The sequence below is a fragment of the Dasypus novemcinctus genome, chromosome 21 (assembly GCF_030445035.2).
Source record: "Dasypus novemcinctus isolate mDasNov1 chromosome 21, mDasNov1.1.hap2, whole genome shotgun sequence".
Lineage (NCBI taxonomy): Eukaryota > Metazoa > Chordata > Mammalia > Cingulata > Dasypodidae > Dasypus > Dasypus novemcinctus.
This window is the reverse complement of record NC_080693.1, coordinates 15,414,076-15,441,391: the sequence shown is the minus strand read 5'-3', so window position 1 is coordinate 15,441,391 and position 27,316 is coordinate 15,414,076. Positions and strand designations below refer to the sequence as shown.

At 51.1% G+C, this 27,316-nt stretch overlaps 2 protein-coding genes across 6 annotated transcripts in view; one reads left to right on the top strand and one right to left on the bottom strand.

Moving 5' to 3' along the window:
* SLC47A2 (solute carrier family 47 member 2) overlaps nucleotides 1-3,438 on the top strand; it is a 46,427-nt gene extending 42,989 nt beyond the window's left edge. For all 4 annotated transcript variants that reach the window (XM_058283382.2, XM_058283383.2, XM_071210282.1 and 1 more), the window contains 4 exons: nucleotides 656-788; nucleotides 867-961; nucleotides 1,729-1,813; nucleotides 2,801-3,438. In XM_058283382.2, coding sequence (XP_058139365.1) covers nucleotides 656-788; nucleotides 867-961; nucleotides 1,729-1,813; nucleotides 2,801-3,021 — 534 coding nt within the window. In that variant the 3' untranslated portion in view covers nucleotides 3,022-3,438. The remainder of the gene's footprint in view (nucleotides 1-655; nucleotides 789-866; nucleotides 962-1,728; nucleotides 1,814-2,800) is intronic.
* Nucleotides 3,439-4,655: 1,217 nt separating this feature from the next.
* On the bottom strand, nucleotides 4,656-25,389 carry ALDH3A2 (aldehyde dehydrogenase 3 family member A2). 2 transcript variants are annotated; one of them, XM_071210280.1, is made up of 12 exons: nucleotides 25,310-25,389; nucleotides 25,055-25,216; nucleotides 23,464-23,695; nucleotides 22,642-22,727; nucleotides 20,560-20,768; nucleotides 18,590-18,707; nucleotides 17,102-17,243; nucleotides 15,214-15,380; nucleotides 13,104-13,203; nucleotides 9,082-9,317; nucleotides 8,089-8,193; nucleotides 4,656-6,069 (listed from the first exon to the last, which is right to left on the bottom strand). In XM_071210280.1, exons 2-11 carry the CDS (start codon nucleotides 25,205-25,207, stop codon nucleotides 8,113-8,115), a joined length of 1,524 nt encoding a protein of 507 aa, XP_071066381.1. In that variant the 5' UTR covers nucleotides 25,208-25,216; nucleotides 25,310-25,389; the 3' UTR covers nucleotides 4,656-6,069; nucleotides 8,089-8,112. The 2 variants fall into 2 exon arrangements, with proteins under 2 accessions (XP_071066381.1, XP_058139364.1); XM_058283381.1 differs by lacking the exon at nucleotides 8,089-8,193.
* Between the last annotated feature and the right edge of the window lie 1,927 nt (nucleotides 25,390-27,316).

Sequence of the window (27,316 nt, the reverse complement as noted above, 5' to 3'; positions counted from 1 at the left end):
CCCTCCCTGTTTGGTTGTGTCTCTCACCGTCTTTCCTCCCTGCATCTCTTGTTGCATCATCTTGTTGCCTCGGCTTGCCGTCTTTAGGAGGCACCGGGAACCTCTACTCCCTGCTTTGTTGTGTCTCTCATTATGCTTTCTCCTCGTGTCTCTTGTGTGTCAGCGTGCTGCACCTGCCCGTCATGCCAGCTCGCTGTCGTCTTTAGGAGGCACCGGGATCTGAACCAGCAACCTCCCATGTGGTAGGTGGGAGCCCAGTCGCCTGAGCCACATCTGCTTCCCGAAGATCTACTTGTTGGCTTCATTTATTTTCTCTATTGTTTTGCTGGTGTCTATTTCAGTGATTTCCTCTCTATTGGTCCTATCCTTCTGCTTGATGGGAGTACAGTTTGCTCTTCATTTCTTAAGATAGCAGCCTAGGTAACGGATTCGAGGCCTTTCTTCTCTCTGATGTGGTCTGTAGTGCTGTACGCTTCCCTCTAAGCCCGTAGTTCGAGTTCACTCCATCTGGGATCGAGCTGGGAGACTTGACGTCTCTGTGACTCAGTGTCCCCCTGGAAGGGGGACCGGCGTAGCCACCCTAGGAAACATTTAGCGTGTCGCCCGCTGCCGGCTCCATCATAGCTAACCTCCGGGCCCGTCTCCTCTCCCACAGTGCGTGTACGGCGGCGTGCTGAGAGGCACGGGCAGGCAGGCCTTCGGCGCCATCGTCAACGCCGTCGTGTACTATGTCGTCGGCCTCCCCCTGGGCAGCGTCCTGACCTTCGTGGCCCGAATGAGGATCAACGGTACGAGGCGTGAGGAGGCCGCGGGGAGGGCCCGGGGTGGGCGGCGGCCGCTCTGCCCACGGCCTCTGTCCTCCCCAGGCCTCTGGCTGGGCATGCTGACCAGTAGCCTCCTGGCGGCCGTCACCCTCGTGGTCTACACCGCCCACATCGACTGGAAACTGGCTGCCGAGCAGGTGAGGGGGTCGGCGGCCCTGAGCCTGCCGCTGGGGTGGGCCGGGGGGCAGGAGCACCGGAGGGGCCACCCGAGCCTCCGCACCTGCTCCTGTCATTCTCACGGGACCCCGGAGTGCACCATGCAAGAGGCACACGCTGCAGGTACAGGAGAAGCACAGACCAAAGACCTTGCCCGGAGCTCTACCTGCTGGAAAGCAAACAAAGGCGGAGAGCTCCCGCCAGCCTGAGGAGCTCCGAGGGCGTGTCTTGACTTTGGAAGAGGTGATGGAGGCACCTTTTTAAGGGAGGCCCGGGGGATTGAACCCGGGACCTCGCACGTGGGAAGCAGGCGCTCAGCCACCAAGCCACAGCCGCTCCCCTCGGGTGAACTTTTTAATTTTTACTGTGTTTTCTTTTCTTTTTTCTTTTGTGTATTTTCTTTTTCTTTTTCAGTTTCCTAGCTTTTTTTTTTTCTTCCCCCTTCTTTTTTCTTTTGTTTCTGTTTATTATTTTTCAGGCGAACTCTTTTTAAGCAGAGCAAGAGGCCGTTTGCTTTTTCGCCACAGTCAAGGCACAGCTCGGCCTGAAGGGTGTTCTCTTAGAGACCCCGCGTCCTAGCAGGGACGGTCGTGCGCAATTTTTCGGCAGGAGGATCAGGTCCCCGGGCTCCTCGGAAGCCCTGGGCGCCGACGAGCTCGCGCCCCCGAGCGGGGGGCGTCCCCAGGCGGGGGAGAGGCGAGGCGGGCGCGGGAGGGCGCGGGCCCACCCGGCGGCTCTCTCCCCGCAGGCGCAGGAGCACGCGGGCCTGCAGCCACCGCGGGCGCAGCGCGGAGCCCCCGGAGCGGGCCACGGCGGGGCGGGCGCAGCCTCAGGTAACGTCGTCCCTGCGCGGACACCCGGCCCCCGGTCCCCCGCCCCCGGTCCCCCGCCCCCGGCCCCCGGCCCCCGGCCCCCGGCCCCCGGCCCCCGCCCCCGGCCCCCGGCCCCCGCCCCCGGCCCCCAGCTGTTCTCCCCGGGGAGAGCCGCGCGAGCCGGCAGAGGGCGCTAGGCCTGCCCTGCGCAGGCGCGCTGGCGCCGGGGCTGCGCCGAGGCCTGGGCGTCCCCGGCCCGGCGAGGCGGGTGAGGCGCCTTCCTGCCCTCGGGCGGGAGTCCCGGCCGCGGGGTGCCAGAGAGCCGGGCGGGGGGCCGGGCTCGGGAGCCCCACGAGGCCTCCTCCCCCGCCGGGAGGCCGCGCCCCGACCTCCGGGCGCCGGGCTGGAGACGCCGCCTGGTCTCGGCGGGGCCTTCCTTCTAGAAGCGCCCCCCTGCCGGGGGCACGCGCGCGCCGGCTCGGAGGGCAGCTGCGCCCGCCGACGGCTCGGCAGGCTCACAGGTCATCGCTCAGCGGCTCCATCGGGCCTGGGCTTCTCCTTGGTCCGTGCGAGACAACGGGAGGGGCTTAGCCTGGTGCGCTCTGGCCACGCGCCCTCCACGAAGCGCTCGCTATGCGCTTCTGAAGCCACGCGCGCGGAAGTCAAGAGTCGTGTCCCGTGTCACCCCCGGGGCAGCTCGGAGAGAAGCCAGCCTGTGTCCCGGCTTAGCTGTACACGCTCTCTCCGCATCAAGGCGCAGTCTGAGGTGCTCTCCCACCTGCTTCCACCTGTCCTGCTGGTAAAGCAGGAAAGCCTGGCATATATCTATGGCACAGGTCTTTTCTTTGTGCAGGTCTTTTCTTTCTATGGCGCAGGGGTTCATTAGCCATTCCTGGAGGGTACCAGAGAGGAGCCAGGCGGCGAACTGAGGCTTTCCCATGCCAAGGCCGAAGCTCTCCCCCCGCTGTCCCCGGCCCTCCCTGAGTTTGTCCCCATTTGCCCCTGCAGTGGCGACGAGCAGCGCGGCTGGCATCGTCCTGACCACGTACTCGAGGCCGGGCTGGCCGGCGGACAGCTTCAGGGCTCCGGAGGCTGCCCTCGCCCTCTCGGCCCCCGACCGTCCCCTGTCGGCGAAACAGCTGGCCCTCCGCCGCGGCGCTGCCCTGGGGGCCGCGGTGGCCGTGCTCGTGGCGGGGCTGGCCGTCAGGGTCCTGGCCAGCGGGCATTAGCAAAGGAGCGTGGAGGCCGAAGGGTGGCCGAGGGGGCCGCCCCCACCCAGCACCCAGGCCGGCCCGACGAAAGCCCTGCCGGGCTCCGGCGCAGGTGGGCGCTCTGGACCACTCCTGAAGAGACAGCTTGGTGGAGCAGGTGGAGCCCAGTGGTTGAGCGCCTGCTTCCCACCTCCGAGGTCCTGGGTTCAATCCCTGGTACCTCCTAAAAAAAAACTTCGGCGGGAACGTGCGGTGAGGGCCCTCAGTTGCGTGGACCCGCAGTTCTGTCACGGTCAGGTTGCTTTAGTCCTCTCTCGACTTGGCCCTTCGGAGGACCTCAGCCGGGTGGGAGAGTGCGAATCCTGGGGCTGTTGCTATTATTCTATAATGTAAATAGCTTCAAGATTTCAGATCAAAATAAAATGGCAAAAATCAGTGTTGTGGAAGTCACACATTTCCTGGGCAGTCTGCAGCCCAGGACTGTTCTTGGAGCCTTTGGGAAGCTCTGGAATGGGGCCCCTGGGCCCTGTGGAAGCAACCAGCCCCCCCTCCCCGTGATCTAGGTGCCGTGACATGGGTGCAGCAGGCAGGCAGCTGTCCACGCACCGTCAGCCTCCCTCCAGGTCTCGTGCCACCAGCACGACACATACTTGTTTTTTACCCCACTTCTTCTCCCTTACCCTAGGTGGATGATAGACACAAGGACAGCAAGCACCAGATCGTTTTGCCACGTGGCCTCGGGATGGGATTAAACGCTGATGTCCTAGGGAGCTTTTCTTTGGGGCCCGGGATGAGTTAATCTGCTAAGGCTTGATGAGGGGGCAGGCTACGCGCTGCCCCCCAGAGCAGAGGGCAGTCTAGCTGTCATTGCTATGGTCTCCAGCCAGCAACACATTCACAAATGAAAGCTGTCTCCCGAGGCCAGCAGGGAAGGGTGAGAGCGTAAACCCGTTTTGAAGGCTGCACGTGCTACGAACCCGGCTACCTGCCATCTTCCGTGGCCGTGGCAGTGTCCCAGGTCTGTCACCCAGGAAGGTGGAAACATATATCCTTGCCCACGATACCACACAAAAGAACGAGGTCCGCAGGATGGAAAAGGGCCTGTTGGAGCAATGCTGTGCTCCATGTCACCGTTTCCCCAAGTGTCCCAAGGGGAAGCTGGTGTTGTGGACGGTTACCAGGTTCTGAGGACACGGAGGGCTGGGGACAAAGAAGTTTGGGAAGCAACACAAGCCAGAGGTTCTATAGTACTTGGATCCCTCTGGATTCCTATTTGCCTTACAATTCCCTGGTTTGTAGGATGGGCCATGGGACTGTTTTTTGGTGTAAAAAACCTGGTGGGATGAGTGTCCTGTGAATATACTTTCAGAAATACTTGTTTTAGATCAACAAATGGAGGTAGGAGGATACAGATGAAAAACCATATTTACTTTAAAAAAAAAACAACCCACAAATAAAGTAAAGCTTGAGAAAATCTTCTTGGCTAAGGAGTTAAAGTGGGAAAGCATGACTTAAAAGTTGACAAACGCCACCTTTGATGAAAAAGGGCAAAAATGGACTTACAATTGGAGAAAATTTATGATCAAAGATTTGTCTCGAGCAGGGCATATCTGAGGTTCCACCCTAAGAGTGCTATTAAAACTCGTGCCAGCTTTATCAAACATAACGTCTTTATTTGGAAGCAGAATATACCAGTAGCTAAGCCAGTAATTTAGTTTAAGTAGAAATTATACAATTCAATATACTAAAGGAAATTTTCATATTGAAATTTTAAGATATTTGAGTGGTGGTTTATTTTGACCCACAGTTTTAGCAACCTTTCCCTAACCCGGGCTAGTGATTAGATAGATCCTGACATTCCAAATTACAGATAAAGGCGAGCATAGCATAGTCCAGGCAGCGGATGGAAGAGATTCGTTCAGCAAAGGTGAGTGTACATTCGATAAAGTGAATCGCCTTCTCTCATCCAGGGGTCGGGTCTCTTTTCGAATGCTGAGAGGGGTGGGAGGGAAGGCCCCTGCTCTAGTGCGTTCCCCATGTGATGAAGGGCCCCAGGTCTGGCCACGTAAGGCTCTGAGGAGAGTAATTTCTCCCTCGTTTCTTAGGAGTTCCTCTGACTCCATGTCTGCAGACCCCACCTCTGTGTTCTCCATCCCCTTCAGTAGGGCCAACTGCCAGGATGGATAGTTATTCTCCACAGTTCTCCAAGTCATCCACCGTCTGCCCCAGGGGGCTCTGAAACCCTAACTCTGGAATATTCAAAGCCTCTTTTCTGTGACAGGAAGTGGTTGCCGGCCTTAAGTTCTGTAGGTTGAATTTATTCAGAAAGGAATCTATCTGAAGTCTTCAAAAGTAAAATTTCCTTATATTGTGTTACAGGAAAAAAAAAACCAAAAAACAAACCCAGAAGTTTATTCTTGCAGATCCACTTACTTGCAAGTCTAGGGTCCTGAGAGACTACTTTTAGAAGTATTTACTTATAGCCTTTTAAAAAATGCCAGTTTTTACACTTCAAGGCCATCAGAATGACCGCTGACACTGGTATGAAATCAGCCCGTCTTCTAGGAAGCCTCGGGATTTACAGGATGCTTTGGGTGACGTCAGCCACCAGAAGCATCTGTGGACAAACCGCCACAAAGCAAACAGCGCGGGATGGCGCCTGGGAGAGGAAGGATGAGGGCTGCTGGCCCAGGGCACGTCCGCGCCGAGGGCCGCCCCTGCAGGGCAGGTCCTCAGGCCCCGGCACCCTGTTCTGGGCTTCCGACCGCCACGGGAGCTGGGGAGCCCCGCCTTCGCCCCTCGGGCCTGCTGGAAGCCCTAGCGGCACCCAGCAAACCAGCCGCCAGGCCTGCCCAGGCGCCTCCCGGAACGACAGCGGCCGGGGCAAGCTGGTAGAAACGGTGGGCGGCCAGGACTGTGGGGCCTAATCACAGGATGTGCACTTATTTATCTTACTGTTTTTAGTAGGGATTTGAAATCATTGGTTCATCAACCATTTAAAGGATGAGATAATTCAGGAGAGGCAACGAGGAGGTTGAGCAGAATCCTTCTTCAGTAGTAGCCAACCTAGAGAGGGAAGAAAGGATCCGGGTTATTCTGCTGGTTTACAAACCTGCCCAACCAGCCCTGGAGCTCAGAACTGAGACTCTAACAGTACCTCCCGTCCTAAGAAACTTAAATGCATTTTATAAACTATCCCTCAGAAATACGTGAGGTTTGGGCTGAAGAGAAAGGGCTATAGCTTCCCTCAACAGTAATGACAAAATAGTGATGATGGGGGCAGTGGTCTGTCCAATATCAGTGAGACAATGATCAGAGTAGAGAGAGGAGGTAAAAATTCATTTACTCTCCTAGCACTGAAACTAGGAAGTTGAAGTCTCTCCATGAAATTTGAAAACTGATAAGCAATTTTGTTTCTAACCTTTAAAAGTAGTATTGGATTTCATCTGTATTTATTGAGGCTAAAAAAGTGCAGCTGTAACCCCGAAGTTCAAATGTCAGGTTCAATTTTCAAAGGCCCAAAGACATGAATCAACTTTAACTTAACTTTTTATGTTTTTATATGCCACAACTTTTTTTTTTTTTTAAACCCATTCCCTGTACAATGTTTTCTGTAGCTTCTATTAAGCTTTATTGGAAATTCGCTTTGGGTACATACATTAAAAGAAATATATGCATATAAAATAAGCTTTTCCAAACTCCTCCCCAGTCTGTTTATGTATGTTCCCTTTAGCCAACCACTGCTTGAACTTTCCATTTTAAAATGTTCCAACTCCATTCTAATTCTAGTAGAGAATTAATGAAAGTGAAATCCAAGTATGGCAAAATAACTACGAGTTACAGAAAGCAATTTCAGAAAAATGTAAGTTCAGAAATGTTTACAATTATAGTAAAAATGCCTCAGAGATATACAGTATAGGCTCAGTCATTTATTTAAAATAAAAGGTGATTTGCTAAAAGGTGGATAAAAACTCAGCAAGAGCAGAGAAGCAGCAAAGAGGAAAAGGAAACCAAACCATTGTCGAGTCCGGGACTGAACCCCTCAACCAGCACCAAGTAGGACATGGGCAACTGTAACCAGACGGCCAGAGCTGGAGGTGGCCGGGGGATCCCCAGGGCCTCCTCCCTCTTCCACAGCGCGCCAGCCGCCAGCCGCGGCCAAGGGAGGCGCGGGAAAGGCCCTGCCCAAGGCCCGGAGTCAGGGTGGAAGCGGGGGTCCGAGCCACATTTCCAGTCCCCCCAAGAAGGTTCTGTACACTGCTGCTTCTCTCGACCTGACAGAAAGACCCGCCTGCTGCGCCTCTCAGGACCGCGGGCCAGGCTGCCCGGCCATCGATGAGGAGCCTCCCGGGGACAGGGCAAGCCCGGGGGACACAGACTCAACCCGGGCCCCCGGGGCTTCCTTGAGGCTGAGAGATCCGATCCCAGCCAGGAGGATGTTTGTCAGGTGGGGCGACCCATGTCTTGGCAAAAGAGCAAGAAACCAGAGAGGGCCCAGGAACCCAAGCCGGACGCGGCCCACACGCCCAGCCCCAGCATGACGCAGCCTCACGAGCAGAAGAGCCCTGGAGTGCACCAGACACCCGCTCTGCTTCACTCTTGGCCGCCAGGAATTCCAAAACCAAACGTTTAAAATTACGTCAAGAAAAGCTGAAACAAGCATACAAAACAGACCCAGGGGTTTTCAGAAGATTCTCAAATTGTGTACAAGGAAGAGAAACACAGAGATCAGTGTCCTTTCAAAGGGCAACTCTAGGCTGGAATTAGCGCAGTTCTTGCGGGCGGGAGGAGCGGGGAGAGGACCGGGCCCCCGGGCTGTTCTTTCTCTAGAAATGGCTTAGGCTTCACCAGCCCCAGCTCCGCCCCTGCCTCCAGACACTTAGATTTCCCGCAACTCACAGCCCCCATCTCTTACAATCTGTGAAGAAGCTGAGTTTTAACCCTGACACTCTGGGTTAAACCCCAGAAGGCCTGAAGTTAAACCTTCTCTTCTCATTAACCCCTAGCCTCCAACTGGAGAAGGACAAACAATTGAAAGAAACCATCCTTGGCCCACATCACACAGAAGAAAACAAGGATTCCTACCTCACTGACAGACAGCTGGGTTCCTCACTGTTTACTGGACCAACGCAGTCTGTGAACTACCAGAAAAACCAACAGGGCCTTTCTCTTCAGCACAGCTTGGTATTTCTGAGAAAACCCAAATGATTTCAAATGCAACTGAGATCTCCCAACTCCATCAAAACTGTAACATTCTTGTTTTAAACAAAACGCAGATATAAGCACAGCGATTTCCACCAGACGCTTGGTCCTTGCCCCTCTCTGCTGACGTTGTCGATGTTTTCGACATCATTTCCCCAGGCAGCTGGCGGAGACTCCTCCCCCTTTCCCCATTCTAGAACGTCTTCACTCTCAAGGTCACGAGTTTCCTCCTCCACCCCAAGGACACAAACTCCGCCGTGGGAAGGCCGCTGCCGTGGGCCTCTCTGTAGGCCCGCCTCTGTAATAAGTAGGACCCAGAGACCAACGACTGGTCAGCAGCTCGGGAGGGAAACTGCTCTAGCCTAACGAGGATCTCCCTCACCAAAGCTGCTTCGCGGCCACTGCGCTCTCCGCCACGGGATGCTCTCTTCCATCTCCGTGGCATGCCAATCTCAGGCGCATGCAAGAACAAAACTGAACTGCAAATGAAAGACCAACAGAAAAAGGATTGGAGGGTTGGTTGAAGCTCAGGATTTTGCAGGCATGTTCTACAGAGGCTGGCCAACTTTTCCTGAAACTATTTTATGCTTTGGGGGTCACAGACCCTCGTTGCGACTCTCTGATTCTGCTGTCATAGCACAAAAGCAGCAGTGGACAGTAAGGTAACAAAATGGGTGTGGCTGGGTTCCCACAAACCTGCACTTGTTAGGCCAGGTAGCTTGTCTTCAGGCTGTAGTGCAGACCCTGTCTTAACTGTGAAAGGTGATATGAGAGATGCAGTGTCTTTCTAAAACTACAAGAGCTACTAAGATAGAAAAGAAATGCATTTGGGCAGGAACAGGAAGATGGACCAATGAGTGACAAACAGAGACTCACCTTGACCAGCGCGGCTGCCACGACGCCCAGGAGAGTGAGTAACAGGAGACCCAGCTTTCCTTTGTTGACTGGTTTCAAGATGAAAAATTTTGCCCAATCCACTTTTGACTGGCTGTTCGGAGGATATCTGAGTTTGTTAGCACCTTCTCCCTTTAAACTTTTTATTAAACAGGCACGTCGATGAGAAAAAGTATCAAAACTATGTTTTCCATGATAAGCCCCCATCCCACTGGAACCTGAAAAAGAACAGACAAGAGGAGCTTCACTGAGGGAGGGCACAGCGAGCCCCAACACTGCCTAAGGAAACCCACACGTGCTGCTCTTTGCTGCCCCATTTACGGTCTCCGCCAGGGGAAGAAGCGTTCCCGGCATAGGACACTGGCCAAGAGGAGGGCAGGTGTTGGTAGCTCTTCTAGGGTAACTGCTCTCATTTGTGCCAGAGACTGGGCTGAGCTTAAAATGATTTAATTCTCTGCTTGAATTCTCACCACAACATCAGTGACTAACGTATTACCGCCTCCATTTCCAGAGAGGAAAAAGAAGTCTAGAGGGGTCAAGTAATCTGCTCTAGGTTGCACAGTGGGTAAGTGGCAAAAGAAAGGGAACCCAGCTCAGTCTGACTCTAAATGCTAGGTGATGCTCTTCAACTGTCAGGCCACCTGCTTCCTTCAAGCGCCTAGAAAATAACAAAGGCCTGGGTGAGAGGGCCATGCAAAATACTGCACTGGTTATAGACGTGAGTTCTACAGGCAGAAGGCTTGAGTGCAGAGCCTGGCTTTCCGGCGTACTTGCTATCTCTAAAACCCAGGTATTCAACCAGAGTGCTTGGCATATAATAAGCACATACTAAACACTAGCTAAGAAGTTAACTGTATAAAGCTACAGTAATTAATACTGTGTTCTTGGCCTGGGGGAGGGAAACACAGAAAGACAGAGAACACTCTAAGAATGACATGCTTTTGAGCAGAGTATATGGTAAGAGTAACACTTCCATACTGAAAAAAAAGATGATTTTCCAAAGAATTGTGCCAGCTTAGTTCATTTATTCTTTGGTTTTTTTTTAAAAAAAGGGTAGACCATGTAATATTCCCAAAGAAACGTTTCTCCACGGTTAAATGTGCAACACAAAACCATTTGAGAATTTAAAGAAAATGCAGATGAATATTTATATAATGTGGATGGAAGGAAGACTTTTCTAAGCCTAACTCCCACATCTGAAACCATAAAGCAAAAGGTTTCATGGCCTTGATTATGTGTTTCAAATCATTGGCAAAAAAGCCAATTCCAATCTGGAAATAAATATTGGCTATGACCAAAGATTAAGTTTCTGACTTATAAAGAGGGTACTTACAGTAAAAACATCAAGCAATAGAAAGTTCATTAGAGAACTAACCAAAGCAAGTTCGAGCCCTCTGGTACTCAGAGGAGTACAAGTTAAAACGAGACATGGTTTTTGCCTATCAATGACAGAAATATCCAGGGTTGTGAAGGCAAGGAAACTGGCAATCGTTTATATACTTGTACTGGTGGAAAAATAAGAGGAACAACTTGGTAGGGAAATGTGGCAATATGTATCAAAAGCCTTATAGATAAGCTTTTTTTTTTTTTTTTAAGGAAGTACCAGCGATTAAACTCAGGACCTTGTACATGGGAAGCAGGTACTCAACCACTGAGCTATAATCTGCTACCCAAGAGAGGCATTTTTAAAGAAAAATCTCAACTATCTACTGAAATGTCAATAATGGCTATCCCTGGGAGGTTACTACATTTTCCCTTAAAACTCTCTGTAGCTTTTTTTCTTTGTGGGTTTTTTTTTTTTTGCCATTGTCTATATTGTAGAATTAGAAGAAAAAAAGCACTTCATTTTGAAAAAATGGAAAAGTCCTTTTAATATAGTGATTATATTTCTATAGATTTTTCCTAAGGAAATAGATTATACAAAGATATGTTCTATAAATTATACCAAAAAAAAAATGAAGCCATAAAAATCTAATAATGGGAATTGGTCAAGTCAATCCACTACATATCGATGAGGGAAGAATATACAGCCATTAAAATCCTCTGATGTGTTTCTAAAAAAAGTATTATGTTAAATACTATGTACTTTTTGCATTGTCCAGACTCCTTTTTCCATTGTATGTGAAATTTTAATAATGGTTGCACAGAGGCTGAGTTCTTAAATATATATATATATATTAAACTCTGGTGTGGAAGCACCTGGCATGAGAAAATCTTCAGGCTGTACTCAGGGTAGAAAACAACAGACAAGAGAATACCATTTTTGAATAAAATACATATGTGTTTATATGTGTGTGCAAATATATGCAAGGGAAAAATTTTTAGGGACATGAACCAGAAGTTTTCTTAAATAGTGGGATTACAGGTAATTAAAATTTTTTTCTGTGGACTCTTCTATTTTTTCCAAGTTTTATAAAAAAATAAAATAAAATAAAAATAAAAGCAGGTCTTCCCTTTGCTTAGGGAGAAAAAAAGTTTTTTGTTTTTGGTTTTTTTAGGAGGTATCAAGGGATAGAACCCAGGACGTCACACATGGGAAGCTGGTGCTCGAACCACGTGAGCTGTATCTGCTCCCGGCCAAAAGTCTTTTAAAGAGGGTGTGGTAAATGATGTGAAATGCTCCCTGGTCAAGTGAAGGTAAGGCCTGAAACCAAGTCGCCGGGTTTGCAATTAGGAGGCGACTGGTGACTCAGGCCGAGAGCACTGACCGCGTCGTGGCAGGAGCCCAGAAGCCAGGGTTCAGGGGACTAAGGTGAGGAACCAGGGACAACAGAGTCCCATGCAATCCTCTAAGATTTTGGGCAGTAAAACTCCAGCTACGGTGCCAGAAAGCATTTTCTCACGTGTTCTCCCCCAACCTCTCTCGACACACGTGTTCAATCTGTTGGCAAGTCCTGCTGCTTGACCTAGAAAAACGCCCGCTCCTTCCCACCAGCTCCGCCGCCGCCACCCTGCTCCAAGCGGCCATCAGCTCTGGTCTGGCTCCTGCAATTCCCACTGGCTTGGTCTCTCTCCCCCTGCACCTCTGGCCAGTCCTCGCGTGTGCCGGGCTCTGTGCTGGGTGCTAGCAACTGCGGGAAGCCAGCCAGGGTTTCTTGGCCTTGGAACAAGGCTGCTTTAATCTAAGAACAGGAACTGTGCCATTGCGAGGAGAGCGGGGTGCTGCCTGACTGGGGCCATTCCATTCCCATGGGGGAATTTATTATGTGATTACAAAGGAGGAAATAAAGCATGAGCGTTAGAAAGCATCAGCTTTCATAGTCTGCCTTAAGTTAAGAGAACTTTCACACATTTATTAGTTTGATGTATCTCTATTAGATAACGGAGAAGCCTACTGCCCAGAACCCAAATGAGAAAGCACCTGCCACAGGGCGTCATCACTGCCAATCATGTCAAGTATAAAAGAGGGGCTGGAGACCCAGCCGTGTCCCCAGAGCTTCCGTGAGAAAGGTTTCCTTTCTGCCCCCCTCCCTGGGACACGGGGGTCTCCTGTTCTACTCGTATTGTGAAAGCAAATCAAGGAAGGAGCAGCTCCTCCCAGCAGAGGGCTGGGGTGAAAAGTGGTCACTACTCAACACCGCCGGGAGGAGAAGATACAGAGACACTGGGCGGCTGTCTGGGCCCGGGCGTTCGGAACCCTTCATTTGCTGCCTCGTTTAAACAGAGAGGCAGTGATTGGACGGATTGATTAACTAGAGACCCACTCGCTGGCCAAAAATTCCTCTAAATCTGGGAGAAAGACGAACGAGCAAACCAAGCAAAGGGACAAAATGATCACAGACGGTGGCGAGTGCTGCAAAGGAAGTACGCACCCTGGAAAGGGGACAGAGGTGGACCCCGTGAGGGGGAGAGACGACTTTTGACTGGGTGGTCGTGGGGGTGGCGTCTTCGGGGGCAGGACTGTGGGGCGTGGGGCCGCGGCGTCGCCGGCCTGGGCACACGGACCTCGGAATGCTGGGGCTTTGGAGATCCTTGCCACGGGGCAGGGGGACAGTCAGACTCACCCACTCCTCCGAAGGGCAAGGAGCTGAGCGTGAAGTGCATGATGACGTCGTTGCCGGTGACACCGCCGCTGGATGTTTCGTCAATCACCCGTTTGATCAGCTGGGCGAGAAAACAAAGGCTAGTGGGCTGGTAACGCCCGTGACCTGGGGTGCCCTGGCAGCTCCTAGGACTTGGTTGCGTGCTCCAGCAGGGGTCCCCGAGCCTGGGGGCCCCGCATCTAACCCGGCATAGTAAGTGTGTAAGTAAATCGACCTGATCAGCCACCTAAGCTGCGGTTCAGTTTAGCCAACGGGGTGAACTGCATCTCACTGCTCCGAGGTACAGCTCGGACGCCAGGTGAGGTGGCCCTGAACCTCTGGGCCTTTTTTTTTTGTTTCAAAGATTTATTTTTTATTTATTTACCGCCCCCCCCCCCCCGCCTTGCAGCTTGCTTGCTGTCTGCTCTCTGTGTCCATTCGCTGTACATTCTGTGTCTGCTTGTCTCCCTTTATTGTGTCATCTTGCTGTGCGGGCCGGCAGCTCTCGCGAGCCATCGGCTCTATGTGGGAGAGCCTGCCCTCACAAGGAGGCCCTGGGACCCGAACCCGGGGCCTCCCACATGGTAGACGGGGGCCTAATCGGTTGAGCCACAGCCGCTTCCCGCTCTGGGCCTTTCTGCTCAATCACTACCTGGGTTTTTCAAGCCAGGACAGCTGTCAAAGGCTTGTTACTGCAGGCAGTTCAGGCTCGATTCCAACTTTTAAAAAACTGTTAATGTCTTCTGCATCTCCATTCTAAAGCACTTGAGGGGCAGACATTATTTAGAGTTCATGAGATGGTAAAAAAAATTGGGGATTTCAGATTCAGCATCCTGTTTTGGGAGAGATAAATGGTTGGTCTAAGACCCAAACAGGCACAGTCACACGGGTCAACGCTTGTAAACGTCATTTCACCTGGGTGTGGGCAAACGCCTGGGAACCCGTCAGAGCTAGCCGGGTATGGGCTGCCGTCACCTCGGGGGACCCCGCTGCTCTGGCTGTGCCCTGGCTTTAGGCCTCAGGGTCCCCACGCACCGTGCTGTCTATATGCTGTTTAAGTGCCGCACCCTTGTTTGGCTAAGACCCCACTGTCTGTGGAGCCCTGCACACTTGGGTCCCTTCACCTATCTAGTTTTCTGGATCTCGGGGCACCTTGAGCTCCAGGAGCTGTCCTGTAACCATCAGCTCTCCAGAAAACATCTGTCTGAGGACTCCTCAGACCTTGACGGGCTCCGGGCTCTCCTCACCCACCAGGAGGCCACCCGAGCGGCTGCCAGCACCCGAGCCGTGAACGGGCGGGACGCGCAAAGATCGGCCAAGTCGTTCAGCCCGAGGGTGCCGTGATTCCACCACGCTAACAGCAAAGGGAACTTAACTTGAGAAACGGAGGTAGGTTCAAGGTAACACGATCATTTCCACGACGGTGCCACAGACCTGGGTCCCACACAGCCCCAGCAGAGCGTCTCCTCCGCAGGAGGGCCCTGCGGCCTGGTGTCAGAAAAGCACCTCATAACTTACAAAATCGTGTGGGACAGAGTTTAGGCTATAACAGAAACTATACTCCATGCTCAGTGGCAAGGCTCCAAAATCTGTTCATCAGTTGTAACAAATGTACCACACTAACGAAGGCTGTAGTTAACGTGGGAAAGTGTGGGAGGCGTAGGGAGCGGGGCATGTGGGAATCCCCTACATTCCCTATGTAACATCCATGTAATCTAAGTATCTTTAAAAGAAATTTTTTTTAAGTATATTAAAATAAAAAAAGGAAAGGAAAAATCCTTGCACACCTGAGATAAAACATGCACACACAAAAGCAAAGCATCTGAGGCTTGAACTTGTAAGTCTACCAATTATAAAGGAAGATGTCTGTGAATCAGAAACGCCACGCCCGGCGCCCCTGGAGACTCAGCTCTAAGCCCAGGCAGTGCGGAGGTGGGTGTGGCTGACAGTCATCTCCTCACCTACGACTCCAGCCTCACTTGGCAAGATCTGCTATTACGCAAGTAAAAACAGCATTTCCTTCATCGCCAAGAAGGAGCAGGGTTTAGGACAGGGCAGCTTATGGCAGTGCCCTGTTCTCCGTAGAGCTTACCTTATTGTTATGGGAGAATATATAGAAAGCCAGGGGCTTTTCGCGCTCATTTACGAACTGTATGGCTTCATCTACGTTTTTCACAGGCACTATTGGAAGAATTGGTCCAAAAATTTCTTCTTGCATCACCTTGGCTTCAGGATCGACGTCGGTAAGTATAGTCGGGGCTGACGGGGAAATAAAACCAAAGTGCTCAAGTAGGAGATAAAAATGCAAAGCTCCCACCTTGTGTTGGTTTTACTGGGCCATCTATCTATCCCTTGCCCTCCCACCCAAGGCCCATCTACTGAACAAAACGCCTGAATTATGTGCACGACCCTGTGCAAACACTAAATGCCTCCAGGCAGCAGGGCTGGTGCCAAGCAGGAGCGGGGGACAGATGGGCACGTGACCCTCTGTACCTTCCCTGCTCACTCCCGTGGACAGGTCTGCCTGGGTGCAGAGACAGCACCTCTGTGCGCCAAACGGACACTGTTCCTTCAGCACACAGGTGCTGTCACGTGTCCACCTCGCTGACTTTTACTGCAACTGTCAGATGCTGAGGGCATTTCCCAGATTAAGAAAACGCACTCAGACAGTCCCAAATCCCTAAGCCTTGGCTCGGCGTTCCCTCTTCTACAGGGAAGGGGTGAGGGAGAGAGCAGAACGGCTGCTGAAGCAGCTCTGCCGCGAGTCACAAGCCTCCCAGTCGCTGGAAATCCCCAACGGCCGTGCTCAGGAAGACCCTGTACACAAACCAAGGAGAACTAGAAGAGAAGACAGCTGACGGCGGCGAATGAATGTGCTCCTCCCTGCCCAGCTTCCTCCTCGGTCTCCAGGGCAGTGTGGCAGAGGAGGGCTCTTTCCAGCACTGCACTGTGGGGAGGAGCTGCCACCCCGGGTCTGCCCCCCCTTCTTAGGGCCTGCCTGGAGAGGAGCTCGGGTAAGGTGACCCTGCTTCCCGGTCAGGGGAAAGTCCTAACTGGCCCAAGCTAACCACAGAGGCCCTTTCCTTGGGCCATCGTGGGTATGTGGCCTGATTCTGGCCAATAGGATGGAAGGGGAGGTCCCTGCAAACGGTTTCCCTGCTCTGAAGAGAAACAAGGAAGAGGCAGCTCCTTCCTTCCACTGGACTTCACCGCATGCTTCCCTGCCGCCGGCACTCGGAGGCCCGGCGTGAGGAGAAGAGGAAGTCGACCCGCTGAGGCGGGGGCGGAAGAACCGGGGGCTCCGAGGGTATGGAGCCCCTCGGGGTGTTCGCCACGGGAGAACCCACTGTTCCTTGTGGCTTCTACATCCTTCGCGTGCGTTTCGTGAACACTCGTGACTTGAGTCACCCTACTAGATGAAGGGGGATAAGTAAAGCTGTTTGGAACAGCTTCTTCGCCCACTAAATGAGTCTGTCATGTTCCTGTCACCTTATCTGTTGTTTTAGAAAAATGTGTTCTAAATTCCAAAGTAATACATATTCATGACCAAAAAAAAAAGAAAAACACAAGGAAGATAAACAAGATAACAACAATAAGGTCAAACCTGAGAGATCAAGACATTATTTCTGGAACAGTACTGCTGTAAGTTATTGTGGAATGGTGGCTAAGTTATTTCCTTGTTTATGCTCTTTTCCCATCCATAAACTGGAAATAATTACAGGGAGTTCTACCCTGTCTTTTGGGGTTGTTAGGAAGAAAATATTAGACAATATATGTATAAACTTGGAAAACTAGTGCAACAAGGGTAGTCTTAAACATATGCGTTTCTAATAACTCACAGTAAAAGTGCTATATCAGAAAGCAGCGTTGGATAGTTTAGTAAGCACTATGTATTTAAAGTTTATGTAGTGTCAGTAACCAACATCGGTAAAAATTACAAAATTGCCATCTTCCCATAGGAAAAGGGGAACTGCCGTTACCTATATAGCGTGTGGCCTCATCATTCTCCCCACCGTACGCTATCTTCTGTCCTTCAAGCAAACTTAACACCCTCTTAAAATGACGAGGATTGATGATCCTTTCATAATCCGGAGACTCTTTTACATTTTCTCCATAAAATTCCTGTTAAAAACAATGCAGTATGCTAGTGTCATGAAGACCCAAATTTCATTTTCTTTAATAAGTACAAAACCCATCCATGCCCACGATAATCTCTCTGGTTTCATACCTCATAGAATCTAACAGTCTGCCCCATCCCACGAGTAATTTAATAGTAGAAAGTTTCAGCTTTTCGGTAGGTCAAGGACAAGAAATAAAGGCACACACCTGGCCCTTTTGTGACAAAAACAACCAACTAAGAATAGAAGGGCCCTTCCTCAACATGTTAAAGGCCAGGTATGAGAAATCCTACAGCTGATATCATCCTCAATGGGGAAAGACTGAAAGCTTTTTCCCTAAGGGCTGCAACAAGACAAGGATGCCCACTTTTGCCAGTTCTATTTAACTTGGTACTGTGAGTTCTAGCCAGAGCAATTAGGCAAGAAAAAGAAAGGCATGTCTCTTGGAAAGGATGAAGTACAATCATCTTTGTTCCTATTTGACACGATCATATACGTAGAAATCCCTAAAGGCTTCACACACACACACCAAAAACAAAAAAGAGCTAATAAAATTAAGCAGAGTGGCAGGATACAAAATCAACGTGAAAAATCAGTTATACTTTTATACACTAGTAATGAAAAATCCCAAAAGGTAATTAAGAAAACGGCATTTACAAAGCATCAAAAGAATAAAATATTTAGGAATAAATTTAATCCAGAAGACAAAAGACTTACACACTGACTACTACAAAACATTGCTGAAAGAATTAAAGAAAACCTAAATAGAAAGACAGCCCGTGTTCATGGATTGGAAGACTTAATATTGTTCAGATGACAATACTACGCAAAATGATCTACAAATTTACAGATTCAACGCAATCCCTTTCAAAACCCCAATAGTGTTTTTTTTCCCTGTAGAAACAGAAAAGCCCATTCTCAAATTCGTACGGAATTTCAAGGGACTCCAAACGGCCAAAACAATCTTGAAAAGGAAAAATAAAGCTGGAGGACTCACGTGTCCCAAGTTCAAAAAACTTACACAAAACTACAGTAATCAAAAGAGTGTGGGCCTGGCAGAAGGACAGATGGAACAATGGGATAGAATTTAGAATTTAGAAATAAGCACTCCCATAAATTGTCAACTGACTGCCACAATTAACAAGGTGTTTCACCAACAAATCAACCAGACAGTTTACATATGTTTAACACCAGTCGACCTTTGCTCTCAGCAGACATTCTGCGCAGAGAATTTTTAATTAACTGATCAATTGATCAGTCGCAAAAGCTACTAGAATTTTCCTGGGGGGAGGGAGGAAAGGGGCTGCCGTGCACAACCAGGTGATCTGGAGGAAATCAGTGAACGCAGACCTTCAAGTTTTCCTTAATCTTCTGCACGATTTGGCTCTGGAGAGAGGGTTCACAGAGAATGTAGTCCGGAGCGATGCAGGTTTGGCCACAATTCATGAATTTGCCCCAGGTGATGCGTCTGAGGAAACAGAACCCCAAGAGCTCTAGGACTCCGTCTAACGTTCAATTGCAAAACCCTGTTCTGCTGCTCGGATGCTCTGCAGCTAGAATGTATTCATCTATTTGCTTGGTAATCATTGAAAAACAAAGCGCATTTGAAAAACTCATCTCTAAGTCACTTGTTTGGAATTTGGAGGCATTTCCCAATCCAGGTAGAGTGCTGGTGTGGCAGGGAAGTTCTCCAGCCAGCTCGAGGGAAAGAGGCCTTCATAAGCAGGGAAGCCACTGCCTGCTGCGGGGGAAGAGCCTCCTGACACCCTCATCCTCTTCCTCCCGCCGTGAGGACATCCTGGGTGACAGGAGTTCCGTACAGACTCCGCCTCTCAGGGGTGCAGCTATGGGTCCTGCTGGCAAGAAGTTCAGGGCCAAGGGCCAGGCTGCGAGACCACGCCCCTGCACGCGCAGTGGTGAGATATGGTGAGGGTTACCTCACTACCTAAGAATCCACCCCCACCGCGGGTGCTGTCCCCGGGCACAAGCAGAAGTCCACAGCCTGAATGCTCCTCACGGAACGTCTCATGCTCTGGCGATTCAGGCTCCTGCCTAGAAAGCCAGCCTGGAATCCCAACCACCCTTTCCTTCCAGCCTGGAATCCCAACCACCCTTTCCTTCCAGCCTGGAATCCCAACCACCCTTTCCTTCCAGCCTGGAATCCCGACCACCCTTTCCTTCCAGCCTGGAATCCTGACCACCCTTTCCTTCCACCTAAGTCCTCCTTGATCCCCATCTCAGAAGGCGGAGGTGCCCTGAGGACAGAGTTGGCTCTGGGTTTGGCACTTCTGGGAGTTAAACCTGATAAAGCAAAAAAGAACCTGATTGATGGACATTTGAGTTGCTTCCACATTGAAAAAAAAAAGAACCTGAAACCTTTTCTTTTCTAGTTCCCAGGTGCAAGATGCTATTCAAAGTCAAAGATGAGTTAACGCTGGTTTTGTGGGAAGCGGATGTGGCTCAACCAACTGGACTCCCATCTACCATATAGGAGGTCCAGGGTTTGATGCCCAGGGCCTCCCGGTGAGGGCAGGCTGGCCCACATGGAGTGCCAGCCCACATGGGAATGCGGCCCTGCAGAGGAGTGCCCCCTGTGTGGGGATGCTGCCCTGCACGGGAAAGCCACCCCGCTCAGGAATGCTGGCCAACGCAGAGAGCTGATACAGCAAGGTGACGCAACAAGAGACACAGAGGAGAAAAAATAAGAAGACGTAGCAGAACAGGGAGTTGAGGTGTTCCAAGAGAGCAATCGCCTCTCTCCCACTCTGGAAGGCCCCAGGATCAGTACCCGGAGCTGCCTAATGAGAACGCAAGCAGACACAGAAGCAGCGAATGGCCAGAGAGAGCAGACAATGGAGGGAGGGGAGAGAAAGAAATAAATCTTAAAAAAAAAAAAAATGCTGGTTTTGTCAACAAAGGCCCTCAATTAGGGGATCAGTGTAATACCCTTTCAAGTGGGATTTTAAAGGCTTCAGCAGGCACCCACAATATTTTGGATTTTCTACTTCCTGGATCATTTGCCAAGAGAGTAGTAAAATTTCTTGCCGGATCTATCTGTATATCCCCGAGAGGACAGCAAGAACTTTTTCATAATTCCTAAAGGCTACCACATACTGTCAAGAACTTTTCTGAGGACAGTGGCACCAACAGGCAGTTTGTAAAAGCATTCTGTTACTCCTCGAGGACATCAACCCCCAAAGTGTAACGATGCATCTCGGGGCCACCAGGCACAGGGTTCAAGGGTGAAGAGGCTGCACCCGCCTGCTGGGGAGCACCGCCCCTGCGCAGAGCACACCTAAGATAACCATGGCAAGCCTCACCTGCAGGCGACGTCCAGGTCGCAGTCCTTATCAACGTAACATGGACTCTTCCCTCCCAGTTCGAGAGTCACGGGGGTCAGATGCTTGGCTGCGGCTTCCATGATGATTTTTCCAACTGCAGTACTTCCCGTGTAGAGAATGTGGTCGAATCGCTGCTTCAGCAGTTCTGTGGTTTCCTTAACACCACCGTTAATAACAACGTACAGGTCCTTAAAGAGAAACAGAAACTTGAATCGCCAGATGAATTCTATTTTCTCACATCAGCAGTTTCTTTGGTAATACAAGTATTTTAAATTCAGTCAAACCACGTGAAGACCGAGACCGGTGTCCCTGAGGAATGGAAAAGGAAGCTGACCAAGGACGAGTGGAGGACGGAGTGTGACCGTGTCTGGGAGTCGTCACCCCACGGTGGAACCGATCCAGATAATCCACGTTACCTACACAAGCTCAGCAATGAAGGCACAAAAGAAAAGAGAGCAAATGGTTGGATTTGAACAGGGAGAATGTATCAGATGGAAGTTGTGGAACCTGAGGATTTGGGTGAGAAAGTGGCAGAATAGCTCCTTGCACAAGACAGGGCAAGGCTTAGCCCATGGAACCAAATGTCTAAAGAGAGAGTGGTACCCACAGACCAGTGGCCGAGAGCACTTGCTTGCAAGTGAGGACGATTTAGACAGAATCTAGGCTTTGCCACTTCCTAGCTGAAGTGACCGTACGCAAGTCACTGACCATCTCTGACCCTTGGCTTCCACGTCTGCTCTTGGGAGAATTCATTTAGCGTCCGTGGACAGAGCGCTTATATGTGCTGTACTGTTACGAGCAGCTAAGACGAAAGAGAAGACATCTTGGAAAATAACCAGAAAATCAAGGGCTGAGACCAGAAGGCAAAGAAGGCAGGCAGAGGGAGAGGCTCAAAAGATTCTGAGGTCTGAGGATGAAGTGAAAGCTGACTTGTGGAGCTCATGTTTCCACTTTATCTTCACTCTTTGCAAGATAATTCTCACTCAACTTCATGGTTCAATTGCCTAGCAAATGTTTCAAGTTTTAAATTTCATACAGCTTAATCTTCAGAGATCAAGGGTAATTGAGTGCCCCTGTCCCTGCCCCTAGCAAGCTAAGTAAGGCAGGTAAAGCATTATTACCCTCATCTGGACAGAGGCAAGATATTGAAGAATTTACCCCGGTGAGGGGCAAAGCAGGACCTAAAACCTCAGTCTTCTGGGTCCAAATCCTATTCAATCCATGCCATCTCACTGTCTTCCATGTCACCTCTCTGAATTACATAACCACAGCTACTGGATTATTCCATGGGCTGTGACAACAGTGAAGGAACAACAAGGAGAACAGTATTACTCCAAGAGATAGAGCTGCCCTCAAGGCTATTACAAGTTAACATGGACACCTGCAAGTATTGTATTTTAAAGGTTCCTTTTGAAAGAAGCCGAATGAGGACTCTGCACTGCAGCGACTCCCTGTGGCATTAGCACGGTGGCGCCATAAGCTTGCTCCTTGTGAGGGCATAAGAGTGGGATTCAGACAGGGAGGTGAACCAACCCAAGGGTCGGCTCGTTTTCTTCCTTCGGCTTTCTATATTCTCAAATGGTAGCACTTTAACTCCAAGTGCGAGTCCACTTTTGGTTCGAGACATCATTTTCTTGGGGTAGTTTTCATGTCACAAACAAGACCCTTTTAAAAGCAAGAGTGCTCTTATATAACCAGCCAACCCCCCTTCAGGCCAAAAGACTGTCAACAACAAAAATACGCTAGCACACAGCACGGTACCTGCCCCTCGATAAATACTCACTGAACAAATAAACCTGAAAGCATTATTTGATATCTAGGAAGGGATAATCCAGACAGCCAAACAGCAGAAGAGGATTTGTAAACAGCAGGCGTACCTATGTGAGCAAGGGTCAAAATATACCGCGTAACTACAAGAGCTCAGTTTATTTGGGACTTTTAACTTCTTTCATTAAGTCGATTCTTGGAGGCTTAACAAAAGGGCAAACATCCCCTGTCACTGATAACATGTGTTAGGAGGAAGATCAAATATGTGTTTTCCACAGTATTTAAGATTCTTACCTGGTCTAAATACTGAGGGAGAAGCTTAGCCAAGAGCTCCGCTGTATTCATACTTAGTTCAGAAGGCTTGATAATCACAGCATTTCCTAAACAAAACAAAAAGCACAAGAGTATTGTCTAATACCCGAGTAACGTTAATGGCTACCAAAATGGCGTTCGTGTGGGGAGTACCGGCAGGGCACTCAAAACACTGCTTTTAATTCTCTTCTTTCCCAACCTGTGTAAGAGCTCTTCTCACTCTCTCTTCCCATCTGCTTTCTCCCCCTCAAATGCTGATCTTCAGGTCGTTAACAATAGCGTGTCCCACTCCTTTAGCTTTTTTATTACTTTCTTTCCACTCCCACCCCTGGATTTTTCTCTCTGTCCTGAAAATGGCAGGCCAACAGGCTTCCTCCATTTGAAGCTGTTGGCTGGGATCCTGCAGACGTGTCCGTCTCCTGGCATCTGCTAGACTCCCAGGTAGCAAGACTCCCACAGCCCTCACACGAATAAAGGAAGCACCCAGACACAGTCTGTAGTTCATCCGAAATCAGGGCCCGCAAGGAACCCACACGAAAACATGACACCTGATTGCAAACTCCTGGGCCTTCGACTCAGATGCCTCGACACCCGCACAGGCTCGTGACCCTGGCTTCCTCAAGAGACCTTGCACATCTCCTCTGGAGCCCGTTTTAACAAAAAATATGGTATTAGGATCTCTCCATACACTGCGAGTGGAAACCAAGGCAAACCACCAAACCAAATGTATTCCACTGGCCACGACAACCAATGTGAAAGAATAAACCCTCTGAGAAGGCGCAAGGATGGGAACTGGCACCAGACCTGCAGCGATGGCTCCAATTAGTGGCTGAATGGCAAGAACAAAGGGGTAATTCCAAGCGCCGATTATCAGAACGACCCCCAGGGGCTCTGAGTGAACGTAGGCCTCGTCCAGCATGGTGAGCAGGTTCTTCTCAGCTGGTTTAGGAGCCACCCATTCTGGAAGCTTCTGCAGCACATTATCAATTTCTCCAAGGATGCTAATGACTTCTTGACTGTATGCGTTGAATTCACTCTGTTATAAGAGAGCCAGAGTTACCTGTACACAGTGAATATGACTTGCTCAGGGTTGGAGGTCAAAAACCCCAGGCCAGATACACTTGCAATAGCAATGATTTACCTGATCAGACTTGCTTGTTTGCCATCCAGACTCCTTTCCCACCCTCCTTCAAGCCCTCAAGAGGGACTTGCTAACTTCCTTTCTCATATATTCCTTCCCTTGAAGTTACTGTCTACTGCTCCAAAGCCTTTAAAGTCGGGTTTAAAACCTCACCACCTTCAGGAAGCCTTCCTGATTAACTGGGGCCTGCCCTGATCATGCTTTAATTTATATTCCAGAGTAAATATGCTTTTAGTCGCTTAATATAGCACCCTTATGACACTGGTTCATAGCTATAGTCACATTTTATCTGTGTATGTTTTGCTTCCCAACTAAATTGAAAACGCTCCAGGACTTATTTCTTAAGTGATCCTATGCATACACTGGCACAACTATTTGATACTCGTGGAAAAAATAAATGACTCAGGCTTTTAATGACCCGACCTTGTTTATTTCATACCACAATCCCGCTCCACCAAAAGCACCATAAGCGTAAAGTTAATAATTACAACTGGTTCTACCCCTTGCAATGATCTCTGACGGGGTGGGGAAGGGAGACTCACCAAGCCAGAGCAAGGCCTAGCTCCGCCAGTAAATGCAGATAAAAAGCAACAGCAAGACTAGACCAATTGTTATTAGAAAACAAAGGGCGATCTATTCATACCCGAAACACTGGGTAACCTTGACAATCCAAAACGCGGTTTCAGAAGAGCCAAGCAGGGGTCTGGGACCATTTGGGAGCCTTTCGAAACTTAAAATCTCAGACCACACCCCAGCCCTGCTGAACCATAATTCATTTTAACAAGCTCCCCAGGCGACGTCAGTACGCTGGAGACTGAGGAGCACTGACAAAGTCAGGGAGGAAAAATCGAGAGCAACCGCCACCACAACAAACTCCCTGTCCGCAAAGGAAACCATACACAAAGTTCAAAGACCAGGAGTAGACCGGGACACGGTTCTCCGCAATACGGCTAAGCTGGCAAACTACTGAGTGCCTATAAACAATAAGGGGGGAAAAAAAAAAAAAGGGTAAGAAATGCAATAGAAAAATGGACAAAGGACGCGCAAGAAAAGGCACCACGGGGGCCGGGCGTCGCCCGCACTTCGGCGCCCGTAAACACAGACGCACTGGGGCAGGCTCGAGCCCGGCAGGAAGGGCCAGGGACACTGGCTCCCTCCGCGCTGCCCGGGACGCGCTCCCACGGCGCGGCACAGTCCGGCAGCAGGGGGCGGCAACCCAGGGGAGACCCCGAGCCGGCGCGCGGGCGCTTGCACCTTGCACAGGTCGGCGGCGATGGCCGCCAGGATGTCGCGCTCGCGCTCCTGCACCATCCTCCGCAGGGCCTCGAGCTGCTGCACCCGGAACTGCAGGGGTCGCGACCGGCCCGACCGGAACGCGCGGCGCAACCGCTGCACTTGGTGCTCCATGGCCTGGCCCTGAGGAGAGAGGGGAGCGTTGGGGGTCGCCGCCCTGCTTGCCCCTCGCCCCCCGCCTCGGCCCAGGACCCCGGGCGCAGGTTCGGGGCGCACCTCGCCCGCCGCCCGCTCCGCTCCGGCCCCGGCGCCCGCTCCGGCCCAACTGCCCCGCCGCCGCCTCACGGGCGGGCCTCGACCTGGCGCCGCGCGCCCATTGGCCCGCGCCGGCCACGTGACGCCCAGGCCGGGCGCCCGCCCCGCCCTGCAGTTCCCGCCCCTGCCTGGGGTGGGCTGCGGGGAGACGCCGCCGGCCCCGCCCTCCGGCCGCGGGGTGCGGGGGCTGAGGGAGGCGGGCGGCGGGCGCGGGGAGGCGCCCCGGAGCATGAGCCCCCGGGGACCCCAGGGACGAGTTTGCTTTTCGTCCTTCGCTCCTGGAAGGACAGTAACCAGAACTTCCCAGTTCTACTCCCCAGAAAGCGAGGAATAAGATAACATCTCAGCAAAGCCACCGAACGGTGCCGGGAGCACCTTCTAGCCCAGGAAATCTGTAACTTCCCTGGGATGAAAGGCTGTGAAGGAGGACATCACAGAGGAGTTGCGTACAGGAGAAAACTCCAATCACACTTTCTTCCCTCTGTTTTAGTTGGCAAATCAAACGGGTAATTGTCAGTTCTCAATCTACTCACTAACATTTGGCACATTCCCATCTTCTGGACACTCGTTCTTGGTTTGTTTCCATTAACTTTCACTCTTCTGATTCTCCTTATGTTGAGGAATAAAGGGTAACCTTGCGAAGATAGCTAACGAGCCTCTCCTGCCCCGCCTTCTGTGAATCAGCCGACCTTGCACCTGCCTTCTGCTTCTGTAACCCCGTTGCCAAAGTTCGCCTAGCAACCGTTAGCCACTGAGCACAAGTGATGCTGATCCCACGTGAAATCCTATATAAACCTATGAAAACTGAAAAACGGGCCTTCAAGTTTGGAGACTGACTCTCCTCTGGGCCCGCGCATAATAAATGTGTTCCCCCGCCTCTCTGAGTGCCGATTTGGGTTATTCTTTGCCGCAGCAATTGGTTCTCTGGCCGGGAAACCCAACCGCACTGGCCCTTTGAGCCTCGGGATCGGGCCCGGCAGGCGCGGCCTGCAGAGGTCTCCACGCGCACAGGGCAGCGCCGCCTGTCCCCTTCACGGGGCCTTCTTCCCGGAAAGGATGCCTGCGGGCGGCGTCCTCCAACCCGGCCTGACTCGGTAGAGAGGTGGATTGAACAACATCAGGAGACGTCGGAACGGTAAAGCCCCGGGGGTCTGAGTCCCAGCCGGCCCGTCTCCAGACGGAAGGGGAGACTGATCACCTCCCCAAATCTCGAGATTCTAGATTCCAGGATAGGGCAGTCCCTTGGGTGAGCCTGTGTGACCTCTGAGTGATTGGGTGAATGAATGGGGACTGCAGAGGCCTCCACTGATCCAGCCTGTGGCTCCACAGTCTGCGCTACAGAGTCCGAGGGGGCCCCAATCTGCACTCCGCGGCCACAACATACGGCATAACGGCTAATCCTGACCCTACATGGACGCTTTAGCAAAGACGAGCCTGAGGTCTCGTGAGAGACGCCGGCAGGCGGGCACCTGAGTGGCCTCATGAGGGTCTCCCTCCGTTGTTTGTCCTGTGACACTGGTTCAGGGATGGGATCATCACAATCCAAACTCACAGTCTTAGCGTGTATGTTAAAAAACTTCAAGAGAGGTTTTTCCAGGGATTGTGGTGTCCGTATGTCCCCCAAAACTCGCTGGACTCTGTGCAAATTAGAGTGGCCTAAGTCTGGTGTTGACCAGCCCTCAGAGGGAACCCTGGATGTAACCAAGGTTTGTGCAGTTTGGCGGGCAGTCACTGGGACCCCTGGCCGCTCTGATCAGTTTCCCTACATCAATTCCTGGTTAAAAGTTGCCCAAGCCCTGCCCTAAGGAGAACTCCTAACTTAAGGAGTTCGATTCTATGTTGAAAGGGTCAGAGTAGGGTCCTAGTATCTCAAATGGCTGGACCTCGAAAACCTATTATTCTACAAAAATCTCCAGAAGAAAACCCATTGCCCCTGCCATATGTTCAGCCGTTCCAGGACATCTCCCT